Source organism: Onychostruthus taczanowskii, unplaced genomic scaffold, assembly GCF_017590055.1.
Source record: "Onychostruthus taczanowskii isolate IOZ18803 unplaced genomic scaffold, ASM1759005v1 scaffold60, whole genome shotgun sequence".
NCBI lineage: Eukaryota > Metazoa > Chordata > Aves > Passeriformes > Passeridae > Onychostruthus > Onychostruthus taczanowskii.
The window spans coordinates 678,874-700,113 of record NW_024503680.1 but is presented as its reverse complement, the minus strand read 5'-3'; the positions used below and the strand labels follow the sequence as shown (position 1 = coordinate 700,113).

The 21,240-nt window shown below is 53.9% G+C and overlaps 1 protein-coding gene across 3 annotated transcripts; it reads left to right on the top strand.

The window, feature by feature from the left end:
- Positions 1-13: 13 nt before the first annotated feature.
- Positions 14-20,487, top strand: ZNF341 (zinc finger protein 341). Of its 3 annotated transcripts, none has more exons than XM_041419162.1 (15): positions 14-459; positions 4,446-4,556; positions 5,648-5,835; positions 6,906-7,058; positions 7,970-8,197; positions 9,437-9,632; positions 10,148-10,232; positions 11,204-11,394; positions 12,288-12,481; positions 13,458-13,666; positions 15,292-15,388; positions 16,284-16,416; positions 17,221-17,314; positions 18,113-18,183; positions 19,400-20,487. In XM_041419162.1, exons 1-15 carry the CDS (start codon positions 429-431, stop codon positions 19,909-19,911), a joined length of 2,493 nt encoding a protein of 830 aa, XP_041275096.1. In that variant the 5' UTR covers positions 14-428; the 3' UTR covers positions 19,912-20,487. The 3 variants fall into 3 exon arrangements, with proteins under 3 accessions (XP_041275096.1, XP_041275098.1, XP_041275095.1); XM_041419164.1 differs by having other exon boundaries at positions 17-459; positions 11,204-11,211; positions 17,221-17,332; XM_041419161.1 differs by having other exon boundaries at positions 18-459; positions 17,221-17,332.
- Positions 20,488-21,240: the final 753 nt, after the last annotated feature.

Here is a 21,240-nt window from a genome sequence, read left to right as displayed (position 1 = left end):
CCCGCCCGCCGCTCCCATAGGCCCGCATTCCTGTCAATCACAGCTCTCGGCCAATAAGCGGCACCACCTCACCTTCTCATTGGTGCGGAAAGTTTGTCCTACAGCCAACGAGGGCTGAGCGAGGCGTCCCGCCCACCCGCTCCGTGAGGGCGGCGGGCGCCACTGTGAGCCCGGCCCGGCACAGCCCGGTCATGGGCCGGGGGACGTGGCCGCCGCGGTCGAGCCGGAAGCCCGATCAGGGCAGAGGGCGGCCACCGGGCGGTCCCTGCTCGGTCTGCGCGGGCTGTCGTAGTGCCTCTCCCCGAGTGCCGCGCCCCGAGTTGAACACGATCCCCCCGCCCCCGGGCCTCCCCCACCCCTCCCGCGCTGTGGGCCCGTAGCAGGCGGCGGGCGCCCCCTGGCGGCTCCGCTGCCGCCGCCGCTCCAAGATGGCGCAGGCGATCTTCGAGGCGCTGGAAGGTAACGGGGCCAGACCGGGGCCGCGCCGGGACCTCCCGGGCCGCGGCTGCAGCCGGGGTGCGCGACCCCCGCTCCTCCGAGCTCCCCCTGTCCAGCGCCGCCGCCGCGCGGGTCGAGCGGCCGCCGCGGGGTCGCCCCGTGAGGCCCGGCCCGGCGCGGCGTGTGGCGCTCCCGGTAGCCCCGGGCTGTCTCCCGCGCTGCTCCTCCGCTGCCCGCACCGCAGGCGCGGCTGCAGTCCCCGCCGGCAGCCCCCGCCGCAGCCCGCGGCTCCCCACGGCGTCCGCGGCTCCCTGCGGCAGCACTGTCACCTCCGGTCCCCCGGCCCTGTGCCACCTCCTGCCTGCGCGCCGCCGCATCCCCGCACCGCCCAGCGCAGTGCCCCGTGCACCGGGCAGCCCTCGTTAACCGCGGGCCCTGTGCTCGGTGCACCGCGTCCCCACCCTGTGCCAGTGCCCGGCGGCCCAAGGCATCCCGTGCCTTCCCTGCTCTGTGCCTGCTGCTCTGGGGCGCCTCATCCCTACCCTGTCCCTGTGTGTGCTGCTCCTGGACGCGCCATCCCCATCCTGCCCCTGCTGCTCCTGGATAGTCCATCCCCGTCCTGTGTGTGCTGCTCCTGGACGCTCCATCCCCATCCTGCCCCTGCTGCTTCTGGACGCTCCATCCCCATCCCGCTCCTGGTGCTCCAGCCCCTCCCAGCTCCTGTGCCCACCGGGGCGTTCCCATCACCCCCGTCGCTGTGCCCAGGAAGCAGCACCACCAATGCCCAGGGCACTCTCACCACTCCTGCACCTCCCGTGTCCCTGCATGCTGGGGTGCCCCGTCCTCCCCATGCCCCAGGGCTCACACTGCCCGTCCCACTGCTGTGCCATGCTCCGTGCCAGCCCCAGGGATAGTGCCTGGGTGGGTGCTGGCCCCTGCATCTGTATTTTGAGGGGTGGCTGTGCTCTTTGGCACAGCCCAGGCAGTTGTGTGGGTGAACAGGTTGTGCTCAAATACATCTCACTTTGGTGTTGGGACACCGTTACAGCCAGGTGCCGTCCGAGGACGATGTGCTAAGCTGTGGCAGTCTGGCATTGGGCTAGGGGCTACTTTCTTTGGAGAGAAACTATTTCATGGGTATTGATTTCCTAAATTGGATTGCATGAGAAGATACCACCACCTGGAAGGTGTGACATTGGGATTGTTACCTGTGCTTTTGAATATCACCTGTGACGATAGCAGCAGAGAGAGGAGCAGAGAATAAATATTTTTTTCTCTATTTTGTCAGGTTACTTGGTGCATTTGCCAGCACCCAGTGTAGAATCAGGTCCCTATTTCCTCTCTGCAATCAGCTCCTCATTGTGTTAGTTTCCCTGCAGCATTTAGGACGGCAAAGCTTTTTAGCAAATTGAAAGAGTGGGGGGTTTTTTTAAGCCCGCAGCAATTGGCAGCTTTTAGCGCCTGAGCTTGTTTGTTTTGTCTTGTTGATTGGATTACAAGCTGATGGTGACTTGGCATTCTTAGAGCAGCCTGGTCTCAGAGTGCTGCAGGGCACAGGTGCATCTTCACCTGTCACTAAAGCACCTGGTGCTCCTGTCAGAAAAAAAAAGGCTTTATCACAGGGGCAAATTAGCACCTGGGTGACATGGACAGTCTTGCTTCATCTCCGGCTGAGAGAAATTCGAAAGGGAAGAAAAAAAGCACAGATCAGTAGTCCTGTGCTTTTATCTTGGCTTCCCCAAATCACTTTGGTTTTGTCAGGCTCTGGGCACCTCAGCTCCTCCTGCTGCCAGGAGAGAGGGAGCTGGGATTTTTCAGTTCCATGGCTGAAGAGCATCCTGGGGGCTGGTGCTGGCTGTAGGCAGGGCAGGATCGATCCAGAGCTTTCTCCTGGAGTCTGTGCATGGCTGTGACTGGCATCATGTAACAAGTAACAACTGCCAGCTTGTCTTCATGGGTTACTAACCATGTCCTCGGGGGTTTCCCTCTGGGAAGTGTGGTGGTGTGCAGCTCCTCAGTGAAGTGCAGGGCCTCTGAATTGCCAAATTAATATTTCTGTTTTCCTGGGCCATTTTTCTCCATCAAGAGGTTGAGTGCTACACTGACAGTGTTGCTGCATCACTGTGTTCAGGTCTCAGCCTCTCCCGAAGCTGCTTCCTCCTCGTGGCATCAAGGCAGTTGTTCTGCATTTTTCCTTGGAAGATCTGACTCTGTGCCAGAAGGAAACCCAGTTGCCCAATGCCAGGCATATCAAGAGTGGCACTGCTTGTGCAGTCATAATTATCCCCATGCTATACTTCACCTGAATTTTTGATCCTTCTTTTCCTCCTAGCTTATTTTTGCTGGAGAAGCACTGCTCAGTGCCACTGTGTGCTTTGGCTGTGCCATCAGAAGCCTGCAGTGCTCCCTTTGCAGTTGGCCAGAGGTTCTTTGTGCAGGGGGAGGTGTGTTTTGGAGCAGGGCTTTGGCTGGAGTGAGGAGATCCTCCCAGCGCCGTTCCAGCGGTGTTCTCCCGACGGGGCTGAGCTGCAGGGCTGGCTCCAGCTCTCCCTGCAAGCCAAGGCTTGCTGAACTGGACCTGCAGCTTTGCTGTGCCTCTGTGATCTGTGTGAAAGGCTTCCCATAGGCATGGTGGGAATTTGATGGGAGTGTGTGATCTAGTGGGATCTGTTGCCTTCCAGCAGCTGCTTGTGCCCTTGGAAGATGGTGCCCTGCTCTCTCCCAGGGACACGAGCAAGGTTTGTAGCATCTCCTCAGTGAAAGGGTGAGAAAGGTATTCACAAAGTCTTAATGTGACATACTTCATGCTGGGAATGCAGGAGAAATGAGTATTTAGGGTAGCTTTAAAAGGCTGTAGTTTAAAAGAGTATTCCCCATCAAGAAGGTAACATTCCAGTTGTTAAGGAGAAATTTTAGGAGAGGAACTTGGGGTGGTGAATGCTCCTGCTGTGCTGGTCCCTTATCCTGTGATCTGCTATGGTGCTTCACTGTGTTTCCTGCTGCTGTCTGCTGAGCAACCTCCCCTCATCTCAGCACAGTCCTCACCTCACTGCTTGGGAGTGATCAGACTGATTTTCCTTTCCTGTGGCACATAATTCTGAGTTCAGAGTTTTGCAGTTTCATTTTGCAAAGATCTGGAAGTGAAAAACCACCTAAGAACTCCCCAGCTTTCTTCTCTTCCTTAATCCACAAGATATTGCTGTGCCATTTGCTTTCTTTGTGAGTTCTGTGTCATAAAAGAGTGATAGGAAGGAGTGGTGCATGAAAATCACTCCTTTTTGCTCTTTTCTCCCAAAAATCAGGTTGTCCTTTGTGTCTTTACATTCAATTTCTAAATAGAGTGTGTCATGCTTAATCCACAGTCCCGTGCTGCTGGCCAGGTTGTCTCCCTAGATGAGCAGTCCCAATCTTCTGTATTTATCTGGAATATTTTAAAACGTTTTAGCTGTAGTGAAAAATGTCTGTGCCAAAGCAAGTAAGGTGATTGTAACAACAAATCCGACTGGGTGTGTGTGCCCTGTGTCTGATCAGATCTGGGAATGCAGGCCTTGAAAACAGGGAGGCATTTGTGACACTGCTGCTGGGAGAGCTGCTGCACACAAGGATTTTGTGTGCCCTGAGCTTGGTGTCCGTGCTGCAGCCCTGGGCAGTTCCACCCAGGCTTCTGCCCTGTGACATCCCCACACTTCCTGTGACATTCTCAGCTCTTTTCATACCCAGTGTTATAAGCATCCTTCCTTTGTGCAGCAGGTGCCTGAAACCAAACCCCCTTTTGCCTTTCCTTGCCCTTCTTCCCTTCTCTTTTTGCACCAAAGGACTTCTGAAGACAGGTGGGAGTGTTGCTGTTGTGTGGTAGTTGTTGCTGTGGAGTAGAGGCTGAGAAGGTGAGAGTGACTCAGGGAGGAGGGAGCAGCAGCTGGAGAGTGTTTCAGGAGTGAGCTCCCAGTGCCCAAACACCCCTGTGTGGCTGTGTTCAGTTCACCATCCGTGCTTGTGTCTCCTTGCAGGGATGGATAATCAGACAGTGCTGGCTGTGCAGTCCTTACTGGATGGGCAAGGAGGTGTCACGGACCCGTCTGCTCCCAATGTCAACTCCTCCGCCGCCATCCAGCCCATGGGTGAGTCCTGCTGGCACTGGGACAGAGGACAGGGCAGGAGGGCTGCACATCTCCCCTGCAGCGTGCACAGCTGGCAGAACAGCTGGGTGTATAGGGTACTGCTGTGAGTGTTGTGAGCCCTCAGCAAGGCCAGACAGAGCAGGAGGAAGGGACAAGTGCCCAAGCGAGCAGTGATGTTTTTGGACAGTCATGACAACAGACTTGACCATGAGCTTGCAATAAAGACACAAAGAGAGGGAGAAGCCACTATCCCCACATTTAGTTCCTGTTACTGTTCATGTTTTTTATTTAATATCCACGCCTCCTCCTCTAGAGATGCTCAAGTACTCCTGGAACATCCTGTGTGAATGAATATGGGAACTGGTCATTTATGTGCATGTGGACCTTCACAGTGCTGGACTAGAATTTTCTGGGTGGATGGGGAGTTATCCCCCAAGGATATCCCCCAGGAGTTACAGTGTTCCCAGAAATGATCACGTTCAGGCTGTGACTCAGACAGGGGAACAGCCTTGTGAGTCTGCCTGGATGGAGTGCACATGGTGTGTGGTTTGCCAACACTGCAGATTTCAGCTGGGGCATGTAATTGGGTTGTCTTCTTTCTGCTTCTAACGTCAGGCATAGGTGCCAAAAAACAGCAGTGCTGTGGAGGGGTGTTAGGACACAAGCTGACAGCGACTCTGTGCCCTTATCCAAGGTACTTCTTGTGCTTTGTGCAACCTGAGTAATAAAATCTGCCTCAGCCAGCATAATGCTGATGCTTTGGAAGGAACTACTTTGGCTAAAAGCAGAGGGTGCTACAGGTGCAAAGTTGGTTGTTCCTGTATTTGGGATAAAAAGACAGACAGGAGTAGTGTGACGCAGGGAGACAGTGGGGTTTGTGTATGGGAGCAGGGCTAAGATGGGCTCAGTCACATCACTTGGTTTTAGGGAGAGGAGGATGGACATCTTGGCCCTTGCAGCTGCTCTCTCCTGACAAGGATGTCCTCGAGGTGCAGAGATCCAAAGGTGCCTGTTCCCCTGCATTGTGGGTGCTGGGTGGAGCACTGGGGAATGCAGGAGAAAGCCTGAAGCTCTGCTCTTCCTCGTTGCAGATGACGAAGATGTGTTCCTGTGTGGGAAGTGTAAGAAGCAGTTCAACTCCCTGCCAGCCTTCATGACCCACAAGAGAGAGCAGTGCCAGGGCAGTGCCCCGTCCCTCTCCTCGGTGTCTCTGGCCACCAACAGCGTGTACACCCCGTCCATCACCTCGGTGCAGCAGGCTCCCAGTGCTGCCCGCCAGGTACCGTGCTGCAGGCACAGGCTCTGCTGCTGGGATTTGGGGCTGGGGGGCATTGGGGTGATGGTTTTAGATCCGGTGGTGTCTCACGACTGAGCTCTTTTCTCGGAGTCTCAGCTGTTGTCCCTTTGTTGGCTTTTCACCTCGTGGTTAAAGTGGGGCCCTCTGCAGTGAGGTGTCCTCCAGCAGGAGTGTCTGACAGCCTTTTTTCAGGACAGGACAGAAGGGGTTTCATGTTCTGTCTGTGCTGCAGCCAGACCTTGCCTCTACTGAACAGCCCCAGTGTCAGAGCCTGGCCACAAGCCTGGGTGCACTCTCACAGTGCTCTTGCTGTCCCCTGGGCTGTGGTCTGGCTCGTGGGCAGAAGCGGAGCAGCTTCGTCCCTGCATCCCTTCTGTCTCACTCTTGCAAATAAGCCCATGTAATGTGGTGTGATGACTGTTGGGGGAATATCCCTCTGGAGTAATTCTTGTTCCCTAGAGAATCCTCCAGTGGGAGTCCCTGGTGCATGACACGTAATGTGCCTGCAGTTGTGGCTTCCAAAGTACTTTCAAACGAGCTGATTTTTGTGAGTTAATGTAGTCCCAGTGGATGGTGCTCCTTCACAGGGCTGTAAACACAGCTTATTTACTGCCAAGAAATTCAACAGCCCCCCTTCCCTGCTATAACCCAAGTCCATTTCTGAAGAGATGAGCCTCACATTCACTGTCTGAGCCAGAGCAGCCTTCCTGAGTTTTCCACCTTCCCTTGCTGGGGCAAGCACCCAGGAGAGGCCTCAACTTGTCCGTGACCAGTTTGTCCTGCAGATCTTGTTTAATAACCCTGATTTGACTTGCAGCCAGTGGCCACTTTCTGAGCCACTGTGATATTTTTTTCCTCCTTTCTGAAGAACGATTGTGGAGCTAAGAACTGCCACATACTCAGCAGGAAGCTGCAGATAATTACTGTGGCTCACTGCTGACCAGAGGCAGTGAAAGCAGAGATCCTGAGGCTCAGGAAAAAGCAGTGTCATTGTTTTTTAGCTATTGTTTTGTCCTGTTGCTGATGAACAGTGTACCTTTCTTTTCTTTCAGCAAATCTCTACGTACATCACAGTTCCCCCATCACCTTTGATTCAGACTCTGGTGCAGGGGAACATCTTGGTCAGTGACGAGGTGCTGATGTCAGCCATGTCTGCTTTCACCTCCTTGGACCAGCCCATGCCAGCGGTGCAGCCCCCGGTGCAGGTAAGGGGCACGTGGATCCAGGGAGTCACGGGTAAAGCTCACCCAGTTCCAACCCCCTGGCCACAGGAGTGACACCTTCCACTAGACCAGGTTGCTCCAAGCCCTGTCCAGCCTGGTCTTGACCATTTCCAGGGATACTGTCCACACTGCTGAGGATGCCTCCCAGGACATGGTTGGCTTTCAGGGCCGCAAGTGCCCACAGCTGGGTCATGTTGGGCTTCTCATGCACCAACAGTCCCAAGTCCTTCCCCTCGGGGCTGCCCTCAATCCATTCACTGCCCATCTGTGCTTGGTGTCACCCTGATCCAGGTGCAGCACTTCGCATTTGGTCTTGGTGAACTCCCTGAGGTTCACACAGACACACTTCTCAAGCCTGTCTAGATCCCTCTGCATCCCCATTCCTTCCCTCCAGTGTTTTGACTGCACCACACAGCTTGGTGTTGCTCACAAACTTGCTTGTTGCTGGATGCGCAGATCTCTGTAATGTGGTCTCTCCAGCTTTTTTTGAGTCCCCATGTCATGATTGGCTTCCACGGCCCTTGTCAGCTTACTCTATGGATTCCTCTGCTCCTGGGAGTGTTGTTTGGGCTCTCCCCAGACTGGCTGGTCTGTACATGCTCTCCGTGCTCTGAAAATATTCCTTGTAACAAGAAGGATTAAAAGCTTTAAAAACAAATCAATAAAAGCAGTGGGGCTTGAGGGTTTGGGTTTTGGAGGAGGCAATGTGTACCTGCAGGTCACTCCAGGCCTCCAGCACAGTGTGGTGCAGCCTGCCAGCTGGATGTGCTGTGCCGTGCCAAGACATCCCTGCTGTTCCTGCAGGCAGATTGGGATGGGGAGTGTGTGTGAGGGAGCAGCCCCTCAGCTCCTGGCTGCCGCGTTTCCAGCGTGTGGTGTCTCTCTGGTTGCAGAGCAGCATGAGTATGCACGCTGGGGCTGGCTACCTGTCCCAGCCCCCTCCGCCGCCGCCGCCCCCACCGCCGCCCCCGCCGCAGCCTCCGCCTCCCCCGCCGAGCCTGGGGGCTCCCGGGCAGCCCAGCAGCGGCGTGGTGGAGGTGTACAGTGCCCCTGCTCCCATGGCAGCATCCAGCACCGTGGAGATCCAGACCCTGGGCATGCAGCCCTACCCGCCCATGGAGGTAAGGCCAGGGCTGCCCCTAATGATCTGTCCTCAGAGAATCACAGAATGGGTTGGGTTGGAAGGGACCTTAAAGCTCATCCCCTGCCTTTGGGATGGACACCTCCCACTGGACCAGATTGCTCCAAGCCCCATCCAATCTGGCCTTGAGGAATGTGGAACTACAGTGTGGGAAGATGGGCTAGGTTATTTGACAACAATTATTTTCTCTGGGAGAAGGCAGCAAACAGGAGATCAGTAAGATGATAAGGATTCTGAGAACAGGAGAAACAGCTAAGAGAGACAGAGGACTGGCACAGGCTTTGGAGACCTGAACATTTGTTTCTGGCCGAGGGATACCTGCATATGCTGGGAGTGAGAGGGAGTAGAGGTGAGGGCTTCACCTTCTGTAGAAGCACAGAGCATCACACTGCACACTTCAGCTTATGTGGAGAGAAAAATCCAGTCTAAATCTCAATGAGCTGGTCAAGGTGGCTTTTGCTAAAGAATGGCAGAGGCAAGGTGTGGATTTACTGGTGGATCAGCTGTTTGCAGTCTCTGCATTTGCACTGCCCTTCACAACAGGAGCTGCTGGGTGTGGCTGGGGTTTGGCATCCTTACCTGTGTAACTGGAATCTGATCTGGAAGTGCCAGTGGACAGGAATGCATGGGGATATTGGATAAATAGTGGTCTGTGTTAATTTGTCAGGGTGGGCAGCAGAAATGCCTTTAAACTATCACCCCAGACTGATCACTCTGTCTCTTAAGTGTTCTTTCCTAATCTTGATGCTGACATAAACAGCTGTGCTTTGGCACCTGGAGTTTCCTTGTGCCTTCCTTCCCTTCTGCAGTCCTGCCAGGACAGGCAGCAGGACCTGGAGATCCCTGCTTCAGGACTGGTGTGAACCCACAGGGTCAGCAGTGATCCTTCTGGTAACCTGCTCCAGAGGGATAAGAAACTCTTCCAGGCATGAGACATAGATGGGGCACAAGATAGCTCCCTCAGAATGTTTCTTTGCTGCCCTGTTCCTGCTGTAATAACTTCTGGATGCTTTTTGATGTTCAGCAGAAGAGTTTCACACGTGAAGGGTGTCAGTTTTGATTAGAGAGACATTGTTGGCCTGGTGAACCAGAAATTTGATCCAGTTTGGCAAAAAAAAAGTCGGCCCAGCTGCAGCCTGGTGTGGGTGGAGATGGGACTTAGGGCTTGGTGTAATTCTCTGTAGCAAATGTGTTCCACTGATGAACTGCCCTCTCACAGGTACCAAGCCAGTGTGTGGAAAGCCCTGTGTACCCCTCTCCCCCTGTGTACAGCCCTGGGAAGCAGGGGTTCAAGGCCAAGAGCACCAGTGCTCCCACCCCCCTGAGCAGTGCAGGAGGAGGCTCTGTGGTTGGCTTTGATTCCCCTGCTGCTGCCAAAACTCGCCGCTGCAAGAACGAGAGTGGGCTGCAGGAAGGTGAGTCCCTTCCAGCACCTGCCCTGAGGGTCACTGGGCTTGTCCCAGCTGGGCTGCTGAGCCATGGGCTCCCTGATGGGTGGCATTGGCTGTGCAGCTCTGGAGAGGAACACGATGGCCTTGCATGAAACTGGTGGATGACCAGGGGGGTTCACAGCAGAGACAGAGCTGAGGCCCTTCCTCTCACTCGTGCTGTGTCTTTTCCCAATGCCCAAAGCACCTTTAAGGTTAGTGCTTTGTAGCTGGAAAGGTCCCTGGAAGGCAGTGGTTGTTGCCTGAGGGAATGCCTTGCCCCAGCAGACTACACTGCTCAGGATTTGTAGAGTTGTCTCAGGCTGTGTTTATGAATGTTTGTGCCCATAGCCACTCCCCAGTCTGGCCAAGCAGATCTTACCTTCCTATAAGCTCTTTATTCTGGGTCCTGAACAGTCATGTCTTGGGCTGAGGGCCCTGTGACACTGTAGGGACAGAGCTGTGCCACGTGATCTCATTCTTGTGTGTGCTCTTCCTTTCAGGCAAACCCAAGTTCCCCAAGCTGAAATGCACATACTGTGACAAGGCCTTTACCAAGAACTTTGACCTGCAGCAGCACATCAGGAGGTAACAGTGCCCTGCCCTGTTAGCACACAGCAGAGTGACTGGGCTGGAGTGGGGCACAGCTCTGCTGGGGGAGTCCAGTTTGTTATGTCCCAGAATCTGTGCTGCAATGGGAGAGATTCTTCATTCTTCTCACCCCAGGATACCTTTTCCCCAGTCACTGGAGTGAAGGCTGTATCATGGATGTAATCTTCATGCTGGTTATGTGCTGGGACTGGAGGCTCATTTTCCTTGCTGATGAGACCTTGACAGCCAAACCTCTTGTCACCTGATCACTGGAGTAGGAGCATTCCCACTGCTTGCCTCTGCCCTTCCCTTTCCTATCCCTCCCTAGCAACCTGCAGCCTTCCTGTTTGCTGCTGTTAGCAAAGTGTAAGCTAAGCTCAGTGTCTATACAGGGAGCTCTAATCAGAGAGCTTTTCCCTGGCAGGAGGAAGCTGAAATCTGCAGAGTTTTTCTCCCCAATGGAGTCAGCTGGACTCAGAACAGATGGTGGTGGGTTTTGCACCTCTTCCCAGCTTGGACTCTTCACTTTCTCCTGAAGGAGAAGGGCAGAATAGAAAAACCTTTTTGCTATGGACAGAGAGCATATTCAGGCAGATCAGGGGGCTGCAAGCTAGAAGAGATGTGTGCAGGAGAGAGAAGGGTGACAGGGAAGGAAAAGCTTGTATCCTTGAGAAAGTGATGAGGTCCCCAAGGTCTGTGCAGTGACCCTGATAGTTAATGCCCTGATGTTGCTGCAGAGCTGTTTTCCTCTCCTGCTTCTTCCCTTGATCCCCTGTCATTCCCAGACCACAGGTGTTTTGTCTGTGCACCAGCCTTGTTTCCCCAGGCCTCTCACAATCCACCTCTGGTGAATCTGGTCTCAAAGCCCTTGTTTGGTGGATCCAGGTGCCAGCACTGTCCTTGTCCCCCCACAGGCCCTGCCTGGGGGCTGCCTCCACCAGCTGCTGACCTGGTGCTTTCTCCTTCAGTCACACAGGTGAGAAGCCCTTCCAGTGCATCGTGTGTGGCCGAGCCTTTGCCCAGAAGTCCAACGTGAAGAAGCACATGCAGACCCATAAAGTGTGGCCTCCAGGGCTGGGCTGCACCATCTCCCGCAACTCCATCACTGTGCAGGTCATGGCCCTGAACCCCAGCCAGCCTGAGGATGAGGAGAACCCAGGTGTGGTGCCTGGGGATGCTGTGTGTGGGGCAGAGCAGTGGTGTGAGGAGGCTGCAGGTCTCTGCACCTCCACACAGGGAGGGAGGGGAGCTGTGTTTGCATTCCTTGGTAGTGTTTAGCATCTCACACTAAGAGTGGCATTTGCTCAGGTCCATGATTTCATACCCCCATGGTGGGTTCAGGTGCTGCTGGAGACAGTGGCTCCAAACTCTGTCCCAGTATGTGCATTAACAGGGCCAGGTGTCTTTCCCTTCTCACTCCCTGGCAGTACAGCTTTGGCAGTGCACAAGCCACACCTGGCAGCTCTGGCCTAGGGGACAGACAGCTGCTGGTTTAGGATAGCCCAGTGCTCTGGCTTTGCACTGTCAGGTCATACCCAGGCTGGATCTGCCTGCAGTGGCCACCTGTAAAGACTTGAGGCAGAGAAGAGCTCCTTGCTGGTGTCTGGATGCCCTTTCTGCTGGTAGCCTCAGACCTGGTAGCGGAGGGAATGCAGTGGCAATGTTATGTCTAGGACAAGGGACAACTGGAGCTCTCTTTGTGTGCATCATGGACGGTGAACCACTGGCTGGATCTCACCTCCTGTCTCCTGCCAGTGGTGGGAGTAAATCTGGCTCTGGTTCACTGGTGGAGTCCTTTTCTGACTGCTCCACAGAGCACAGTTATATCCCTGGAAAAAAAGAATGGGCTAGGGAGAGGAAGATGGAGTAGTCAGAGCCGTTAATAATCTGTCAACAAATTTTAAACAACTCTGTTAGTGAGATTGATCTGATCTAAAGAGTCTGTCTTTGAAAGGGAGAAAGGGCCTGTCCTGGTGTGTCCTGGCAGCACGCTGCTTGCAGAGCAGCTTTCAGAGCTGTCTCATGGCAGGCTGGCACTTTCCCTCTCTCCAGGTTTGCCGCAGCCCTCACGGAACGCGGTGCCCCCGCCCCAGGAGCTGAGCCCCTTGGAGGAGAGCGAGGCAGCCAAGCTGGAGGCCAAGCAGGTTGTCCTGATTGACAGCTCTTACCAGTGCCAGTTCTGCCCCAGCAAGTTCAACACCTACTTCCAGCTCAAATCACACATGACACAGCACAAGAACGAGCAGGTAGGGACAGAGGGTGCCTGGGTGGGTGGCAGTATTGGGATTGGCTCCATATAATGCACCAGTTATCAGGGCCTGACCTGAGCCTTTTGGTCTGTAGAGCTGCCAGTTCTTCTACAGTCTGCAGCTCAGCTCTCAGGGGTGTAGCTGTGTGGCTGGGTGGCTTTGAAAACTCCTTTGAAAACTGAGTGAGAAATTCAGCCAAGCAGGTTTGGGTGGCTAGGGAGGAAGCAAAGAAGTGAAGTGTGTCCAGTTCTGGGTCCTTCACTTCCAGAAAGAGATGGAGGTGCTGGAGCCTGTCCACAGAAGGGCATTGGAGCTGGGGAAGGGTTCTAGAGAGTAAGGCAGAGGAGGAGTGGCTGAGGGAACTGGGGAGGCTCAGCCTGGAGAAAAGGGGCTCAGAGGGGACCTTCTTATTCTCCACAACTCCCTGACAGGAGGGTGCAGCCAAGGGGGAGTCAGGCTCTGTTCCCCCAAGGGACAGGACAAGAGGAAATGGCCTCAAGCTGTGCTAGGGGAGGTTCAGGTTGGACATCAGGAGGAATTTCTTTACTGAGAGGGTTGTCAGGCATTGGATTGGGCTGTCCAGGGAACTGGTGCAGTCATCCTCCCTGGAAGTGTTCAGTAACTGACTGCACTTGGCACTTGGTGCTGTGGTTTAGTTAAGAAGGTGGTGTTCTGTCAAAGATCGGACTCGCTGATCTTGGAGGTCTTTTCCAACCTTTATGATTCTGTGAAGTCCAAAATTTTCAGTGTAAGTGGCAGCTCTTGGGTCCTGGGATAATCACTTCTGGGTGTTGTGGTCCCACCCACTCGAGTGCTTTCAGGCCGTCACATCAACCCCTTTGTCCCATCTTGCTTTCTCAGGGTGTGCCCTGACAGTCTGTGCTTCTTTCCAGAAAGGAAGGCAGTTCTGCCTATAGGCAGAGGGCTTTCCCTGCTTGTTGGTGAGCCTCTCCAGTTGCTCTCCTTTCCCCAGGTGTACAAATGTGTGGTGAAGACCTGTGCCCAGACCTTCCAGAAGCTGGAGTCCTTCCTTGAGCACATCAAGAGCCACCAGGAGGAGCTGAGTTACCGCTGCCACCTCTGCAGCAAGGACTTCCCCTCGCTGTACGAGCTGGGCGTGCACCAGTACTCGCACAGCCTGCTGCCCCAGCACAGCCCCAAGAAGGACATGGCCGTGTACAAGTACAGTACAATCGCTGCTCACAAGGCTTGTAGGAGTGAGTGGGTGCAGAGCATGCTTGGTGGGACCTTAGAGGGGACAGCGGGCCGTGTGTCCAGTGGCTGTGGTGCTTTTGGACACTCAGGTGGCACATGGCGGGGGTCCCTCCATCAGACTGGAAAGGCCAAGCACTTTGAATGCAGGGAGTCTCTTTGAAGGGCAGTGAAAAGCTGGGATTGCTTATGTGGGAAGATCCCGTGACTGCAATTCCTCTTATCACCAGTCAAGAGTGAGATGGTGTCCTGGGGTCACTTCATGATGCCGAGTTGCATCTCCATTCATCTGTTTAGCCCAGAACTAAGTTTTGCACCTTTAAGACTGGTTCTGACAGTGAAGGCAGGGCAACAAAAGTAGTGCACAGTTTGTTTTCAGAAGCTGCACTCACTCCTCCCAGTCCTTCTCCTGGACAGTGTTGTCTGTGGAACGGACAGTGAGAGAGAGCTCTCCTTTGCTTTTAGTTAGTTTTTGCTAGCTGAGGCAGTGAAGTTCCCAGGGAACCAGGATTCTAAACCAGGACAAATACAGACGGCTGAACCTGCCCTGGGCTGGGTCAGAGAGCCAGGGAAGCCCTTCCCAGCCTGTTTTCTATGATTCTGCAGCAAAGCAATTGTGGGTTGTAGAAGCCGTGCCCAGCAAAACGTTTCCTATCCCTTTGCTGCAAAAGGGTCTTTTCCCTGGAAAGATTTTCTACTAGTGTGGAGGGAAAGTGTGAGAAGTTCCACAAAGAGCTCCACGTAGCTTTTGGAATGCCCATAGAAATGTTCAGGGAGGGTAGGAAGCCCAGGAGATACTGGGCTCACTTAGGAACTTCATGGAATAAATATTTGCTAATTCTTGTCTAGACCATGTTTTCTAGTTATCCTTACACTACAGAGCTTTGTTCTACAGCTCAGTAGTGGGGATCCCTGAGATCAGAACCTTGCTTGAGCTTGAGGAGGTTTTAGTCTGACCTAGGCAGAAGGGGTTTCACAGGAGGAGCAGGGTGTGAGTGCTTCTGTCCTCACTGCTGATGTTGCCTGTCCCCAGTGCCTGCTGTCAGTCAGCTTTGGCAGAGCCCTCTGGCAGAAACACTGCCAGGATGTGTCCCCACTCCCAGCTCCTTCTCTGGGAGCTGATGTCTTCAAGCAATGAAGATGGAAGGAGGTGTTTGAAGTAAAGTGAAGTCCTTACCTAAGCCTTGTCTCCATAAGACTCCCAGCTCCTTCTCTGGGAGCTGATGTCTTCAAGCAATGAAGATGGAAGGAGGTGTTTGAAGTGAAGTCCTTACCTAAGGCTTGTCTCCATAATGAAGGAGTGTGGAATGTGTGCTCAAGTCTGGGTGCTCCCATGGCAGCCTGTGGCAAGTGCACTAGTATTTAAAGGCTTCTCCACCCAGTTTTCCAGCATCTCCCTCTCTAAAGGCTGCTAAGTGTGAATGTGAACTGGCATGTGGGTTGCTGAGGTTTTAGAGCACCTGAGTGGTTATTTTCTGTATCAGCCCTGTCAAAGATCACCCTGGAAGGCGGCTGGGCTGGGCAGGTCTGCTGGTGGTGTGGGGTTTGCTGCAGTAGCCTTGCTCACAGGCTCTGTCCTTTCTCTCTGCATGCAGGTGTGTGAAGTGTGTCAATAAATATTCCACCCCAGAAGCCCTGGAGCACCATCTTCAGACAGCAACGCACAACTTCCCCTGCCCTCACTGCCAGAAGGTGAGTGCTGACCACGGTGAGCCAGGCCTGGATACCTGGCAGGGGCTCTGAGGGGGGACAGGAACCCTCAGCTCCAAGAGCAGGAGCCTTGCATAACAGATTTTGAGGAAGCAGAAAGTGAAGCTAACTCTGTGGGGAAGGTAGGAGTTGCTGGGGATCTTTGCCCAGCTCATCCTACTGCTGGCTTTGCTGGGAGACTGGGCATCCTTCTGAGATGCTGGTCCTCAGCACAGTGGTGTTACATAATTGACAGCAAGGTTTCAGCTTCTGTGTTTCTTAAGAAAGTTTTGGCGCTTTTTCTGTTTTAAATTTTTTTTTGGCTTGTTTTTAAAGCCCTATCTATACTTTCATTATACAATCCTGAAGGTTTTCACAGTGCATCCTTCCTGGGCTGTCAGTGACTGAGCTTCTTGCTCAGGCTGCCCAGAGAAGCTGTGGCTGCCCCATCCCTGGAAGTGTCAAAGGCCAGGTTAGACAGGGCTCGGAGCAGCCTGGGATAGTGGAAGGTGTCCCTGCTTACAGCAGCAGGACTGGTTGATCTTTAAGGTCCCTTCCAACCCAAACCATTCCGTGATTCTTATGTGTTTTATCCTGGCTACACACTCTGTGATGTCCCATGTGTGGTGCCAGCTCTGAGCTGTGTGTTTGTGTGTTGCAGTCTACCCTTTGACCTTGTTGTGTGTTGCAGGTGTATGTTTGTGTGTTGCAGTGTTCCCTCTGAGCTGTGTGTTTGTGTGTTGCAGGTATGTGTTTGTGTGTTGCAGTGTTCCCTCTGAGCTGTGTCTTTGTGTGTTGCAGTGTTCCCTCTGAGCTGTGTGTTTGTGTGTTGCAGTGTTCCCTCTGAGCTGCGTGTTTGTGTGTTGCAGTGTTCCCTCTGACCTGTTGTGTGTTGCAGGTGTTCCCCTGCGAGCGGTACCTGCGCCGCCACATCCCCACGCACGGCGGGGGCAGCAAGTTCAAGTGCCAGATCTGCAAGAAGTTCTTCCGGCGGGAGCACTACCTCAAGCTGCACGCCCACATCCACTCGGGTACGGCTCCCCTGCTGCCAGTGCTCACCACCTCTGTGCCACAGCCCCAGCTGCCCTGTGCCCTGCAAGCAGGAATGACAGAGTTATCTGTAGTAACGTGGTTTCAGATCAGTGGGTTTGGTTCAGCCTGGTGCCCAGCACTGCACTTGTTAGAAATGGGGGACACAGGTGGCTTCCTCACTTGCTTTGGTGGCAGAGCTAAGGAATTTGGCCCTGGAGAGCAGGAGCAGTGTGCAGCATGGGTTGTGCCCATCCATTTATTATTTTATTGAGAAGCGGCTTAGGGAGTTGGGGTTGTTTGGCCTGGAGAAAAGGAGATTCAGGGGAGACCTTGTCGCTGCCTACAACTCCCTGACAGGAGGCTGTAGCCTGGTAGGGGTTGGTTTCTTATCCCAGACAACCAGCAACAGGACAGGAGGACACAGTGTGAAGCTGTGCCAGCATGACCAGGAAGTTTAGGCTGAAAGTTTAGGCTGGACATCAGGAAGATTTTCACAGAAAGGGTGATTGGGCACTGGAATGGGCTGCTCAGGGAAGTGGTGGAGTCACCATCCCTGGAGGTGTGTGAGAAAAGCCTGGATGTGGCACTCAGTGCCACGGTCTAGTTGACAAGGTGGTGTTAGGTTATAGGTTGGACTCTATGATTCCAAAGGTCTTTTCCAACAAAATTCTGTGTGATTCTGTGTGATCTATCCATAGGGCAGGGCAGCTGATAGTGTGGCACAGCTGGCCTGGTGGCCTGTGCATGGCCAGAGCAGCCTGTGTGGCTGCAGTGTCCCTGAGCCCTGGTGTGTTCCTCCCCAGGTGAGAAGCCCTTCAAGTGCTCGGTGTGTGACGCAGCGTTCAATCGCAAGGACAAGCTCAAGCGCCACATGCTCATCCACGAGCCCTTCAAGAAGTACAAATGTCCCTTCTCGTATGTAGTGTGTCTGCACATGCCAACATGTCTGAATGGGGTTGGGATGGGGGGAATGTGCCCTGCAGGTGTCCTAGGGGACACTGTGGCACCCACCAGGCTGCCTGGGGAGGTTGGAATGCTGTGTGCTGTGAACTGTTGAATGAACTGTGCTGTTGAAGTCCCAGTTCTTTGTTACTGTCTTCCTGTAGGGCCACGTTGCATTGCTTCATCAGCCCTGTAAAATAACTCCTGCCTTCATGGGAGGACTGGGGGAGCACTAGAGAGAGAAGGAGCATTATTTGACCACAGAGGTTCCCTGGATGATGGGCTCTTACTCACTGCCATGTCTCCCAAAAATACATACCAATATAGGACCTAATGTACAAGCCAGAGGAACTGAATTTTGGAAGGTGCAGTCCCAAATCCATGGTACAGCCATGGACTTTCTGAAATAGCCCAGGCTGACGGCTTCTCCCTGCTCCAACCAACCTCATACCTCCTTCCAAAATGCTTCTGTCTCCAGCTGGGGCCTTGAACCTGCTGCATTTTAGAGCATTCATAGTGAGACACAGACCATGTGTAATTTAGGAAAAGCCACACATCCCTGTGGCAGCCTGTTTAGTCCTTGCCCCTCCCAGAAAGGCTGAAATAGTGGAACTCCTGCTGAGGCTGCACCAAGAGAAACATCTAGATGCTGCTTAAGGAGAAGTGTCATGGATGTGTTTATGATCTGGGATCTGTCTATGCATTGCTCCTCAGCTGGTTCCCACATCTTACCAGCATCTGTTCTTGTTGCAGAAGCCACACAGGTTGTAATAAAGAGTTCAACAGGCCTGACAAGCTGAAGGCTCACATTCTGTCCCATTCAGGTGAGTGGTTGGGAATGCAGTCACTGGGATTCCGGGTGGTGCTGCAGGAGCATGTGACAGAAGGACTAAGCCGGAGAAATAAGAATAATTTACTAGCTTCAGATTTTTTCTCTCTGTTTTGCTGCAAGCCTGTTTAAGTGAGTATCTATTCAGGATTATGTCTAAGTTTTGGGCTGGTTTCGGAGGCAAAATCTGTAGGCAAGGCCTGCTGATGAGACTCAGGAGCTGAGCTGGATTATTTGGTTTGTTTGCTATCAAGTGAATATCCAGAGTGCTCTGTCCACTCCTCCCCCGTCCCATCACACATGCAAAAGAAGATCTCATGGGATTTTATTCCCTTCTTGTGTTTAAAAATGATGCTTCCAATTCTAATAAAGACAAATAATTTATTCCCATTATTTCTTCCCATGCCCTAGGGGGAGCAATCAGACTTTTATCTCTTGGGGTAAAACTGGGCATCTTTCCTTGTGCCCAAAGGCCTGCAGAGTGGGATCAGATGGGATGGGCTGATAGTGCAGGCATAGGTTCTTTCAGACTGTACATTCCCATATTTTGGAGGGGGAAAAAAAGTGAAAATTTCTTTATTTACTAAGTACACCTGAAAACAACAATACTTCAAGATTGTTTTGCATTTTCATCACAATTAACTTAACATGCTTTTCTGGTGATATTTTAGTGCTCTTACTTGAGGCAAGAATATTTATTTACAGTCTGCAGCTTCTTCCTGAGGGAGAGTGAAGGGGCAGGCACTGATCTCTGCTCTCTGTGACAGTGACAGGAGCCAGGGAATGGCTGGAGCTGTGTTGGGGAGGATCAGGTTGAAGCTCAGGGAAAGGTTCCCCAGAGGTGCTGGCACTGCCCAGGCTCCCCAGGGAATGGGCACAGCCCCGAGGCTGCCAGAGCTCCAGGAGCGCTGGGACAGCGCTGCCAGGGGTGCCCAGGGTGGGGTTGTTGGGGGGTCTGGGCAGGGCTGGGGCTGGGGCTGGGCTGGTGATCCTGGGGGTCCCTTCCACCTCAGGACATTTTCTGACTTTACAGAGTCATAAAATGGTTATGGTTAAACAAAGACATTGAAGCTGTAGCCACCCAGCTTTACTGTGTGTGGCACAATGTCTCCTCCCTTTGATCAGGGAGCACCTCTTTGGAGGAGGAGGCAAAGCTGTCCTGCTGTCCCTGGGGGGATGGCTGGGTCTAACTCCACTCCCTCTGTGTGCAGGGATGAAGATCCACAAGTGCCAGTACTGCAACAAGTCCTTCAGCCGCCGCGCCCACATGGTGGAGCACCAGCGCTCACACACCGGCAACTACAAATACCGCTGCCCCACGTGCAGCAAGGGCTTCACACGCCACAAGTACATGAGGGACCACAAGTGCCGCCTGGGCTCGCCCAAGGACAAGGAGCTGCAGCTCAGGAAGGCGCAGAAGAAGCGGGTGGCGCGGGGGCGCAAGGCCGGGCTGGCGCTGCCGGGCGCGCTGGGGCTGCCGGAGCTCAAGGACGGCGCTGCCGGGGACAGCTCCCCCGAGGGGGGCCCCAGCAAGGAGCCCTTCCAGGAGTCGGACGCCGTCCTGTCCATCGTGGTCGGCGGGTCGGGAGCCGCGGACCCGGAGCTGGTCCCTGGGCAGCCCAACAGCATGGCCTCCAACCTGGCCCTGGCAGAGCTGCAGACGGCCTCGGACGGGCCCTGCACCATGCTGGCTGTCCCTGTGTACATCCAGACCTCCGAGTGACAATGCCCAGAGCCACTGTGTGGCTGAGAGCTGCTGCTGGCACTGTCTGACTTGGTGCTCAAATTTATCCCTGTGGAAAAGACCAAAGCTCTTCTGGGGAGGAAGATGGGTATGCGAGGGAGTGGCTTCCATCTCCACTGGTTCCTCCCATCCTTGGGCAGAGGACTGCTTGGAGACCACTGATGCCTACAAGGCACTGAAGAGGGTGGCTCCGTTATTTCTTGTCCCTCTGTACCGTGGGTCAGCTTAGGGCAAGAAAGACAAAGATCCCTGAATCAGGGAAGAAGAAGGACCATGCAAACTTGCAACAAACAGAGCTGCTGAAATCAGGTGGCTTTGCAAATCACAGCCTGTCCCATCTGTGGTTTTTCTGGCCTAAAAACTGTATTGCCCAGTATTTGGGTGGCCCTTCTGAGAGCAAACATCCTTCCTAGTGGAAGCAAGTTCATCCTGAGATCCTTTGGGAACACTGTTCAGAAATACCCCAATAGACTTCTGTCTGGTATCTTCTCTCTGTCTATCTCAGTAGAAAGATCACCGTGTCTGTACTACAAGTTATAAACACTCTGGACCTCACCTGTGGAGTCAGTGTGTGGGAACCTCTGTGTGTGTGTGGAGGGGCTCTTCTGTCTGGGTGCTGTTCTCTCCACAGTGTTTATGGTTTTTCCCCAGATCCAGGGATTTCTGAGTGCCTTAGACATCAATGAGTCAATCCCTGGGAAGAGTTAAATGTGACCCCTCTGTTCACTAAGGGCTAGGTGAGGTGACCTGGCCAGGCCACACAGGAAACCTGTGATGCCTCCAGGAGCCAATGTTCCAGTGTCAGCTCTGGGCCAGGTGCTGCAGAGAAGCTCTGGCAGCTGCTTCCCAGCCTCTGCATTCCCTCAGCTCAGTGCTTGTCAGCAGTTTCAGTGGGGAGTTGGTGTGGTTGAGCAGCAGGGAAGTCTGGTGTCACTGGGACATTTGTTGTCCTCCTGGCTTCTCTGATTTCCTAAGCAGGAGTCCCAAAGCCAGCACGGGAGCTGAAAATTCCCAGGAAGTGAAAATTCCCGTTGTGCAGGGGCGGGTCTGGAGCCCTGGCAGGGGTGCTGCTGCCTGCTCCAGTGCCCTGCCAGGCTCCCTCCTGTACTGCCCTCAGCCTCTGCTTTCCCACTGCCACAGGATGCACTGGCTTTAGGGCAAGGATCTGCACCCAGACCTGCACATCCTGCTGCCTGCTGGGATGTGTGTCCCCATGCTCTGCTCTCCCATGCTTTCTCCCTGCTCCAAGGGTAGGGCAGGCCAAGCTGAGCTTTCCCAGGTGAGTTTGTGTGATGAGCTGCTGAGGTG